At 44.4% G+C, this 12,651-nt stretch overlaps 1 protein-coding gene across 1 annotated transcript; it reads right to left on the bottom strand.

Annotated features, from left to right (window-relative positions):
* Nucleotides 1–3,050: 3,050 nt before the first annotated feature.
* LOC126989999 (uncharacterized) lies at nt 3,051–9,844 on the bottom strand. The gene is made up of 3 exons (XM_050848586.1): nt 9,321–9,844; nt 7,335–7,804; nt 3,051–3,104 (listed from the first exon to the last, which is right to left on the bottom strand). Exons 1-3 carry the CDS (start codon nt 9,502–9,504, stop codon nt 3,051–3,053), a joined length of 708 nt encoding a protein of 235 aa, XP_050704543.1. The 5' UTR covers nt 9,505–9,844.
* Between the last annotated feature and the right edge of the window lie 2,807 nt (nt 9,845–12,651).

The raw sequence follows: 12,651 nt of genomic DNA on the forward strand, positions 1-12,651 counted from the left end.
TGACTTAAGGGTGGACGTGAGCCCTGAAGCCGGCAAGGCTCCCTTCAGGACTGACAACGGGAGGCAGAGGCAGGCAAGGGAGGCGCCGTGGTGGCCTGTCGTCGAGGCTAAAAGGTGGAGGGAAGAGGCGCCGTGATCTTGCCACGTGTAGGAAGGAAAGTGCCAAAACATGACCCTTGCACCCAGAGGAAACGCAACACACTGGTTCTTAAATGAGCCGGCAGGAACGAACACGCGGCGGACTTAACGTGCTCGTACCTGCATCAAGGGACGAGGAACAACAGACCAGAAACTAACGAGAAATGTGCATACAACGAAGGTGAAGCAGCGATTCTTTGCACTCAAGACAAAATATATATGATGCCGGCCTCTGCGAGGAACGCCTGCCTGCCACACAGCTCTGAGGCAATGGACGAGTGCATGGCCTAAAGGCAGAGTTACCGCAGTGGAAATGTGATGGAACGATGGATGAATGAATAAACCAACTCACCATGACGTATAACTTCGATTTGATGCTTTTAAATCCACTCTTAAGCTGGCGTCACACTGGACCCAAATCTGGCGAGCAAGAGCTCTTGCTGGCAGCTTTTGCTCGCGAGCAGGTCACTGTTGTCCTCACACTGACGAGCGACGAGGGGCGAGCGACGAGCAACATTGTAAACAAAGCCTCAGCCATGGCGCCTACCACATCCACGCTTCGCATTACGGCTAAGTGTGCAGCTGTGACGGCATTACTTGCCGTTATTCAACGAGCGCTGAAGAAGAAAACACGAGTCTGGGTTCGGTCATGGCTGAAGGGAAGGGAGACCCATGGTGTGTACAACAATCCATCTAACCTTCTTGAGTGTACACTTACAGAAATGTGGATGGCTGTGGCCCCACAACTCGGGATGGTCCCTGACTCTAGATATTAAAGAGTGCACAATACCGGAGGACCAATGAACTCTAGAACTAGAAGCGAAGGTGACCATGGCGAGTGTTTACTTCAGCTGGGCGGGCTTGGTCTTGGTTAGGGATCCAGAAATCAAAATAAAAAACAACATTAGTTTTTACAATATAATAAAATATTACAAACACCATCAAACATCAAACGAGTATGTGAATAAGTTATGCAATATCATGGGTATACGGATCCAATACACTAGGCAATATATATTATTCACATATCGGTGCACCAAAGAGCTCATTTGACTGCCTGCTCGCGGCTCGCCGAGCTGCTCCCCGTCCAGGCGGCGAGCTACACGCAGGAGCAAAAGCTAGCGGGATGGCTCATCCCGCGAGCCAAAGCTGCCAGCAATAGTTCGTGCTCGCCAGATTTGGTCCAGTGTGACGCCGGTTTTAAGCCGGCGTCACAGTGGACCAAATCCCTGGTAACCCATAAAAGAAAGGCAGTTCAGAGATAACGCCGTACTCAACTTGCCAGCACCTCATTAATTTACTGGCCACTGTTCCATATCACACACTGTTCTTTCTGGGCAGAGCATTCACAGCTGAGCGTCTAGTACAGGCGTATGAGCTCCATTATATTAAGAGCGTATATTTAGTAGCTAAAAAAGAAAAATCAATACAACTTTCCTTACAAGTATATACCAATAAAAGAAAGGCAGTTAAAACAATCAGTAACTCCAGAATATTTCTCCCCAAAATCGAGCCCAATCTACTTTTGGACACTCTCCAAACTCTCCAGAACAAGGAGTGTCAGCACCTTACCGTTTCTAACTCTCCTGGTGATCTCCGGCGCCTCGCCAAAATACTTCAAACTTCTTACCCCATCTTTCCCGCCTCGCCTGCACCCAGAAGGCAGCCTTGTCGCCTCCATCACAAGGGAAGACTCTGCCTCCCCGAGTCTCGTGCGGAAAAATTCACCCTTAGGAGACCCTGTATTTTCCATCCTTCCGAACCTTCGCCCATAAAAACTAATCATGTGTGAAGAATTCTTTTGATTCTTTTGTTTTTGTTTTTGTCAGCGGTGAAGGAGTTTTTGTCAAGGTAAACTGAATATACTAGTGTTACCTTTCCCGCCTTCCCTTAAAGCACCAGCTAATAAGGCTACAGATATCTTTTGAGTTTCGTTCTTCAATGTTTTGCAGCGCTGGTTGAGTTCTTGCCGATGCCCCTAGAGTATAGTGCTTCTGTCCTGATGGTCTGCTTGCTAAGGCTTTCCATGAGCACACAAGGCCACACACACACAAAGGGATAAGAGCTCTATCACTACTAACAAGCATCGACCGCTACACTTCGCGGTGTGCTCGTTTAAAGTCATTCACTGCGGACGAATGACAGAATGATATCACTGCTGCCCATTGTTAAAAGATAGGAAGCTTCTTCTGAGGTTACGGGTGTGTATAACCAATTTCCAGCACGAGAAAAACGATGTTTGATACGTACAGCCGGAAAGGTTTGATCGGGGACTTGCAAGGTACGGCGCCGGAAGGGTCAGGCTTGAAAAGTTGATGTTGAAGATTTTTAATAACGGGCAGAGTAAATTCGCGCGGTAAGGGAGAGAGAGAAAAGGAGATGCTTCGATTCGTCTATATTATTCTTGCCGGGAAAACTCTGAGCCAAGAACGGAGATGAGGGTGAGGTCAGGTCAGGTGAGGTCAGGGCAAGTGTGGCGACCCTCAAATTGAGTTAAGGAAAAGACAAAATGCGAAGGAAAAGAGAAAACACGAAGGCGCTGACAGTGAGGGAAAGTTTTGGTGATATCAATCTTTTGTTCGGCGCCGAAAAAACAGAAAAAAAGTTGAAATTTGGGAAAGTTTTGAAGCTGGGAAAAGGTGTGAGCAGAAACACACACACACACACACACACACACACACATACACACACACACACACACACACACACACACACACACACGAAAAGCGTTTAATAATCTCCTACTTATGTCCTCTTCCTCCTTTTCTCTTCTTCTTCTTCTTCCTCTTCCTTTTCCTCTTCCTTTTCCTTTTCCTCTTCCTCCTCCAACTCCTCCTCCTCCTCCTCCTCCTCCTCCTCCTCCTCCTCCTCCTCCTCCTCCTCCTCCTCTAGGGCAACAGCACAGCACATCGTTAACACTTACCCACACCCGCTGCCTCCACGCCCTCACACCTTCCATCACTCACCTGGAAAGACAAATGACAGGTGATTAAAACGTGTTCCAACATGTTTTCCCCCTTCAAATGTACGTTATCATGAGAGATGGAAGCACCAATAATAAAATAACAGACACATAACCATACACACAATACATGATACATAATCTTATCGCCATAATTAATCATACAACTTAGTCAGGTGTGTGTGTGTGTGTGTGTGTGTGTGTGTGTGTGTGTGTGTGTGTGTGTGTGTGTGTGTGTGTGTGTGTGTGTGTGTGTGTGTGTGTGTGTGTGTGTGTGTTTATTGTATTAAGTTAGTTAGTAAGGATTAAGCTAAGTTAGTTAAGTCAGTTGAAGAATTGTGTAATACACACACACACACACATACCTGCTTACAGAGGTCAATAATCTGTCTATCTATCTATCTATATCTATCTGAGTGTGTGTGTGTGTGTGTGTGTGTGTGTGTGTGTGTGTGTGTGTGTGTGTGTGTGTGTGTGTGTGTGTGTGTGTGTGTTCTTCTTCTTCTTCTTCTTCTTCTTCTTCTTCTCCCCCTCCTTCTCCTTCTTTTCTTTTCCTATCTTCTTTTTTTCTTCTCCACCTCCTTCTCTTTCTCTACCTCCACTACCACCACCACCACCACCACGTCCTCCTCCTCCTCCTCCTCCTCCTCCTGTGTGTCTCCACGTCGGAAACTTGTTGAAGCTAAGTTCAGTCGCTGTGAACCTGTTAGCAGACTTGTCGGGAGCTATTCTGAACAAGCCGGGTGACAGACTCCAACCTCCGACAAGATGCGAACACGATTAGAACATTTCCCGAACATCACGCGTGCCTGGCTTCTGGTGTGTGTGTGTGTGTGTGTGTGTGTGTGTGTGTGTGTGTGTGTGTGTGTGTGTGTCATTAACCTGGTTTGGTACACTTTAATACAAAATCCATACAACTGCTGCACCTTGAACTTCACACACACACACACACACACACACACACACACACACACCAGGGCGACGCCAACTCCACCTCGGCCACCAGATATCACCGCTAGATGGAGACACAGAACCATACTCTAAAACACATATTTGACAAGGCTTTCGTATGAGCTTTGGCCATTTCCTGGGGTAGTTTTATGTCCCCGGCAGTAGTTTGACACTTCTTCTGTACCGTGAACCTAAAAACACTTATTAGAACCCGATTGATCCCCTCCCTGACCTTTGGAAATTGTTGATGTGAGAGGAGGAAGCGTCTGACAGCACCGACCACAGGCCCGGCCGCCAGATAGAGACACAGACGCGGCCGTCACATCAAAGGGAAAAGTGTCGCCGCGTGTCACACAAAGGGACGTAAAAACCGGAGCCACGAATTACACTCGCTGGTCACAGGGCGCGGGTACTTATTTTTACTTGGAGTTGGAAATCGAGTCACAGATGAAACGTCCATTTAATACGGGGAATTAGAAGCGTTTTGGGGCTGTATGTGTTTCTTGTTCCTGGGCCATTCCTTTCCTCCTCATAACTCCACGATGAAAATTATTAAACCGTGGAATTTGAAATCATGCTCCTATTTTTAAGTCCTGCCCTCTTTAATGTATAAGAGGACGTCAGTTAACTACTATATTTTAAGGACTTCTTGAAATTCCATATACGAATATCTTGATTCTTGATGAAAAAATATGAAACCTCTGAATTCTAAGTCATGGCAAGGCTTTATTTTATCCTTTTCTTCTTAGTTTTTAAACGTCAATTTACTACAATCAATTAGGATTTCTTGTCCTGTATACGTCCTGTTCCGTTTCATTCCGTTCCTCTTGGTAAATCCACGGTGAAAAAGTTACTAAACCTCAGAGTTCGAAATGATGCTCCTCTTTTTTAGTCCTGTCTTCTTTATTTTAAAAATGACGCCAATTTACTACTATTAATTAAGGGTTTCTTGTTTTACATATCTCCTGCCTTGCTTCACTCCGTTCCTCTTCATAAATCCACGTGACTAAGAATCTGCGGGCCTGGGTTCGAATCCCGGCCTGGACTGTCGGCGTGCAGTCTACCCAGATCATCATCCCTTTCGGGTTGGTCGATAAATGTCAAATGGAGACCCTCTGGGAAGGTAAACTGTGGTGACCTGGACATCACGCTGGCCTGTGTCGGGTTAATGGTTCTCTCCCACCACACGCTCAAAGGGCCAACGGGACTGAGATGAGCACAGCCGCCACGCGCAGCTATAGCGTATGCTCCCAACTTTACCTTACCAACACTTATTAGCCGCTCGCTGCAAGGCTGCCTCCCCGCCGCCGTTATTACTTCGTCCGCCGCCACGCAGCACACCGCCGGCCCGGCACAACACACAGCGAGACTAAGTGGCTTATGGCGATTGTACTTTCGCTTCTACCTTCCCCGGGCACGGCGGAGGAAGGATTATGGCGCGGCCTTTCTTGCGTAAATTACAACAACAAAAATGAACAACAGAAGAAAAAAATACATAAATAAAAAAAATAGAATAAAAGAAAAAAAGAAAAGAAAAAAAGAAAAAAAGAAATAAAAATAAAGTAAATAAATAAAATAGATAAGAATAAAAACAATAAAAAAATAATAAATAAATAGATATATAAGATAAAATAAAAGTAGAAACTAAAAACGATAAAAAATAATAAATAGAAAATGAGAAAAAACAAAAATATATAAATAAACATAAATAAAATAAGATAAATACACCGTCGTAACGTGATGTTTGCTGTTTCAAAATGTTTTTTCTTATAATATTCCTGAGCGGGCATGAGCAGCGCCTTCACACGTGTCCTCGTCTCGCCTATGGAAGAGTCTTTAGGAAGTTTTACCTCTTAAGAAGTATTAGCTCGCGTCTTTAATAGTCTATTTTTAAACTCGTGTTAAGATGCGAGGCAAAGTTAGTTCATTATTATAAAACCTGCACACACACACACACACACACACACACACACACACACACACACACACACACACACACAAGGACCCTCCCTCTCTCCCACACACACATAGACAGACAGGTAGATATACACAACAACTACATTTACAACAACAACAACAACAACAACAACAACAACAACAACAACAACAACAAAAACAACAACAACAACAAAAACAACAACAACAACCACAACTCCCTTGACCACCAAAGTCCCGCAGTCTGTTAGTTAAAGTCACCGTCCGGACTACTGACTACAGCACGGCGATGGGTTGGAGTGTCCGCCGCGCCGACACCCCGACCCATCAACCCCCGGGTGGCCGTAAACAAAGATTGCAGCGCCGCGGGCTGCCCCAAAGGCCCCTTTCAGACGTATCGACTTTACGCCGTCCGCCGTCTAGGACCCAGCGCCGTGCATTCCAGAGAGAGCGCCGTGGTGTCGACGGCGGGCGCCGTTGACACAACGGCACGGCCTGTGCCGTCCACCTGCCAGTTGCCTCCATTCTTTCATCATGGACACACAGGACCACCTGCTCTACCTATATTACTTATATTTAAAAAGAAAAAAACAACGTTCACACAGCAGAAAGTGGGTTCATAATATCAATGTTGCCAGACCAGTGGTTGGAGCTTTTGTCACACTGTATGAGGAACTCAGAAGAGATACAAAAAAGTTTTTCAACTACTTCAGAATGAGCAAAGAATCATTCGATGAGCTCCTCAACAGGTTGAGTCCTCTACTTTGCCATCAAAATTCCAGGATGAGAGACGCCATTTCACCAACAGAAAGACTTGCTGTTACATTAAGGTAAGAAATGTATCAGTCTTATTTTAGTATTTATTTTGAAATACAGAGAACATAAACAATGCAAAATAAGAAGTAGCCTACATGTTTATTTTTCCTATTATTTAATTTGGTATGTAGAAAGCACCCTAATTACAAAAAATGTAAATTATTACGAAAATAACTTTCCTGAAAATCAATTATGATGTTTACATAAACTCAATTTTATGTATGCCATACATCCAATGGGTACTAATTTTCTAGAGCAAAATCCAAATCAGAAAATTGTGAATGCTCACCAATATAAGCAGAGGTGCTTGACTGTACTGAATGTGGTGAATGAAGAGGTGTAGAATAGGCTGTAGTTGGAGGCACAGTGATACCAGGCTGAGTAGCAGGGGAACTATTTCCCACATTAGGTGGATGTGCGGGTGAGTAACGCCAGTGTGTGTGTGTGTGTGTGTGTGTTTCACATGATCAGGATAATAAAAATGCATATGTGGAGATGGTTGAATGGCATGCTCACTCGGAACAGGCCATACAGGACCCTTGGGAGTTTGTCGAGATCGGTGAATACTCTGAATAATTTTTATTACTCCACTTTGGAATTCTAATGTTTCAGTGTCATCAAACTTCTGCAGTGAGGGTAAAATACCTTTAAAAAAACTAACATGACGATCCTCTGGCTCCTGTAGTTTTTTAAAAATAGACTTTTCTATATCTGTCACAAGCGTTTTCTGTCTTTTACCTTTTCCCTGAGTTGATGTTGAGGGTTGAGGGTCGGAGAGTGTGGGTATGTCGCGGCTTATCTCTTCATGCTCTTCTTCTTCTACAGCACTTGAAACTGTCTCCTTCCTCTTGGTATTCTTCTGCAGGAATGACATGTTGTCACTATATATGTATTTTCTAATTGATTTTGCTTTGGATCCTGTTTTTTTTTCATCTTCAAGCTTCTTTAGATATTTGATGTACCGGTCTCTGATGTTAGTCCATTTTGTACTTATCATCTTGCCTAGAAAGAAAAAAAAACAGTAAACTTTAATAGTGACCATGCTTAATCAAAATTTCTATCTATTTTTTTTCCTGTTGTTGGTTCAGTGTTTTACACAGTAATATTGCTTATCTTTTCAGATACCTGGCAAGTGGCAACACTTTTACGGATCTACACTATAGTTATCGAATGGGTGTGTCGACCATCTCTTCGATTGTGCAAGAGGTTTGTGGCAACATATGGGTGACCCTGAATCACGAATGTATACCACCACTATCAGAGGAAAGGCTGGAGGGCATTGCTGCTGGCTTCCATAGGAAAACTCAATTTCCACATTGTATAGGGGCAGTGGATGGCAAACACATCAGGATCATTAAGCCATGTGACAGCGGGTCTTTGTTTTGGAACTACAAGGACTTCTACTCAATGGTATTGCTGGCCGTGGCTGATAGTGAGTATAGATTTGTGTTCGTGAACATTGGTGCTTATGGGAAAGACTGTGATTCATCATTGTTTAAGGAGACACAGCTTTGGAGAGACATTGCTAACAATGATCTCCCTATCCCCAAGCCAAAGCCCTTGTCTGAGTCTATACCAGGTTGCACTCCATATGTGTTTGTTGGAGACGAAGGATTTGGTATTCACATGAATCTTATGCGACCTTACTCAGGGAAAATTATGGATCAGCAAAAAAGAGTTTTCAACTACCGGTTGAGTAGAGCAAGGAGGTACGTAGAATGCTCATTTGGGATATTGTCTAATAAATGGAGAGTATTCCATAGGCCACTCAATGTGTCAGTGGAACTGAGTATGAAAATTGTACAGGCATGTTGTGTACTGCACAATTTTGTGAGAGAGCGAGATGGTTACAACTTCGAAGACACACTCACAATCGAAGGATTTAATGCCGTTCCATACATGGAGGGTGAACGCGGAAACAAATCTGGTAATGATATCCGCAAAGCTTTTGCTGAGTACTTTATGACACAAGAAGGGTCAGTTGCGTGGCAGTGGAAAATGTAAAGAAGACAATGATGATGTATAGGTGTAACCTGTTAGCCTGTTACATTATACAAGACTTAGCTGATTGTGACTGTATACTAAGGTAGTATTTATTGTATACCTAAGCATGTGATCGCATGTATGTCTTCATACTTATGTATCAGTATAACTAATATTTTCATTATATATGAATCACCAGCCATATGAACATTTTTTTTAGTTGGAGCATAGAGTTTGGGAATAAAAACATGTATAAATAAATAATAAATATGTACATGAATTTTGTTTCTGTATTCAATATATTCTGTAGTGGGGTGGACAAGCTGCTACTGTACAACAGAATAAATTGGGGTGAGGTAACAACCACCTGAAAAAATTTCACACACACACACACACACACACACACATCTACGAATGGAAGCACAAAGGAATCATAAACAAACATAGAACACATTAACACAAACAAACATTATCTTGATCAACACAAGACATACCTTGCACACTAGACATTAATATGAAAAGTTCATGTACTCACCATATTTGTTCTTTGCATCGTCACTCATAGACTCAAAGCCCGGGTTCAGATGATTGCAGACTTCCCTCCATGCTGCAGTGGTTTCAGTCTTGGACTTATATGCTTCAAGGCTTTTGTCCCAGAGAACAGGCCTCTCTTCAACCAGGCTAATCAACAATTCAACGTCTACATCAACGTCTTCCATTATCAATGGTGAGCAATACTATAAACACGTCTGTGGTCAGGAAACGACTGAAGTGGTGTGACACGCTACTCGCGCCGTCCACTTCAGACGGCGGAACGTCGACACGTTTGAACAAGTCCATAGAGACCTGTGTACATTTCACGCCGTCGACGGCGCAACGCCGTGCCATTTCCAAATGGGCGCCGTTGTGACAACGGCGGCCGTCCACGGCGCCAAGTCGTTCACGGCGTCGGTCGACACGTGTGAAGGCGTCCATAGACATCCATGGTTATTTGAGAGAACGACGTCGTGCCGTGGACGGCGGACGGCGTAAAGTCGATACGTCTGAAAGGGGCCTAAAGTGATCCCAAGGTGTCCGCGCGTGCATTAGGTCTTCCCTCACTGGCCCGTCATTCTCTTAAACATTTGGTAACACTTTCCTTGAGGATCTGTTAGCATTGCCATGTGTAGTTTTATGAGCCTAGTGTTAGTTTGACAAGGCTTCTGCACCATTAACGCTAAAACACTCATGAGAACCCGACCAATGAAAAACCTAAAGTGCTGCCAAGGTGTCCGCGCTGGCATAAGGCTGTCCCTCACTGGCCCATACTCTTAAACGTTGCGGGCTTTAAACACACATATAAGATAAGGTTTTTGTAGAGGTTGTGTTAGTATTTCCATGGGTAGTTTTATGAGCCTACTGATAGTTTAACAAGGCTTTGCACCATGGGGAGGCGGTGGCTGAGTGGTCAGCGTTCGGGCGCGGGGTCCAGGAGGACGCAAGTTTGTCACGCCCGCTGCTACAACCAAGCTGGCAATTTTACAGTCATCGCCGAGTGGCCTAAGACTACCCACATGCTGTCCTGAAGGCCGCCTATCAATCCGGACTCTAGAGTCTCTCTAAAAGAGACTCAAAGATGAGCTCCAAGGGGTAGCAGCAAGAGCCAAGCAAGATGGCGCCACTATAAACAATTCCCTGCGTCATTACGGACTGGGGCCGACCACCATGGCCCACCAAGAATGCTTCCCGGTGCCATAGGCAAAACGAATAAAAAAAAAAAAAAAAACACCTACGAAAACCCAAGTAATCTCCTCTGTGTTCTCTGGAAATAGTTGCTGTGAGAGCCGAAAGCGACTAGAACTACGAGCCACTTGGCCTTTGGAAGCAAATGATGTTTAAAGCCGAAAGTGTCTGCCAATACGTTTCTCAGCCACGCCCTCTAGACACACACACAGAAAACACAAGAGAATATGAAGGAAAAGAAAAAAACTCAAGAAACACCGCCACTCCGAGCACAAGGAGGCAAAGGGTGCGTGTGATGGACGGGCCAACAGGTTACGAGACCAAGGATTCCTCACTCAAAGATAGGATGCGACACGGCGCGTAAATATTCTCCATGACGACAAGTTCAGTGTAGCTTGTGTGTGTGTGTGTGTGTGTGTGTGTGTGTGTGTGTGTGTGTGTGTGTGTGTGTGTGTGTGTGTGTAAATTTAGCGGTCGGCATTACTTACTATCTTAAACACACACACACACACACACAAACTGAAATCCTGCATTCAACGACTAAGTAAACACACACACACACACACACACACACACACACACACAAACACACAAACTGAAATCCTGCATTCGACAACTAAGTAAACACACACACACACACACACACACACACACACACACACACACACACACACACACACACACACACACACACACACACACACACACACACACACACACACACACACAGCGACAGGGACAGTATCGGAAATGTTTTGTGCGATCTGAAAGGAAATACATCACACGAATATGGCAGCGTTGAGTTTCATGACCAAATTCTCATACAGGAAGAGGAGGAGGAGGAGGAGGAGGAGGAGGAGGATATGGAAGTGAGGAAAGAGAGTGAAGAGATGGAAAACGATAAGAGGGATGAGGAGAAGAGAATAACGAGAGGGAAATGGGTTTAGGGATTATATCAAGGGAGGAGCAGAGCGGAGGACGCGAGGAAGAGGCGAGCTTGGCACACGCACAAGGAAAAAATGGAAAAATGAACCAGCAATATTTTCATCCATACTTTCATACACCAAACACAACTATACATACCAACTTTTTCGTGTCATTCATAACATATACACACGACAATAATGATATACTTTTGAATGGATATTTTTTGTACTTGTATATAACATCAACGTACACCAATATTTGTACGAAGAGACATATACACCATTACAGAAAACAACAGCCCTGTAGAACTTTGAATGAGTAAAAGGTGAGAAAAGTGGATGGTAGATAACTTAATATCTCTGTCTCTCTCTCTCTCTTTATCTCTCTATCTCTCTATCTATCTATCTATCTATCTATCTATCGAGAGAGAGAGAGAGAGAGAGAGAGAGAGAGAGAGAGAGAGAGAGAGAGAGAGAGAGAGAGAGAGAGAGAGAGAGAGAGAGAGAGAGAGAGAGAGAGAGAGAGAGAGAGAGAGAGAGAGAGAGAGAGAGAGAGAGAGAGAGAGAGAGAGAGAGAGAGAGAGAGAATATCATCATTAAGACATACTCATCATTTATTATCATTTATCATTCAGCGCATCTCCATCTACTTATACGTATCAATTATGCATCTCGTATCTCCTTATGACTACGAGAATACTCCGGCACTAACATGGGTCTTAGGACAGTGGGGCGAAAGAAGGAGCGCATCAAGCCACCACTGTAACCTAACCTAACCTCATCACTTTGCATCTCCCTCCATCTACCACGCACGAGCATACCATTACACAACGTATACTTTTGGGTGAGTGCAACCTAAGGAAGAACGGATGAAAACACCATCGTAGCCAAACTAATCACCATCACTCCACGTCTCCCTCTACCTGCCTTTTTAACGTGGCAGAAGGTGAGGCTCATCTTCGTGTGCGCCTCAGTTCAGCTCCCCATCTGCCTCCCGCACCACAAGCATTAGAATAAACCAATACAAATATCCTCCTATCCAGACACCACGTTATCACACGGCAACGCAGGTCCTCAAAGTCCACACAGCACACACTCGTAATGGCAGCAGATGAACACTAGCGGCAAAGGGTCCTCGTGTGTGTGTGTGTGTGTGTGTGTGTGTGTGTGTGTGTGTGTGTGTGTGTGTGTGGTATCAATGGCCCTTCCGCACCCTAG

Source organism: Eriocheir sinensis, unplaced genomic scaffold (assembly GCF_024679095.1).
Source record: "Eriocheir sinensis breed Jianghai 21 unplaced genomic scaffold, ASM2467909v1 Scaffold1402, whole genome shotgun sequence".
In the NCBI taxonomy this organism is placed as follows: Eukaryota; Metazoa; Arthropoda; class Malacostraca; order Decapoda; family Varunidae; genus Eriocheir; species Eriocheir sinensis.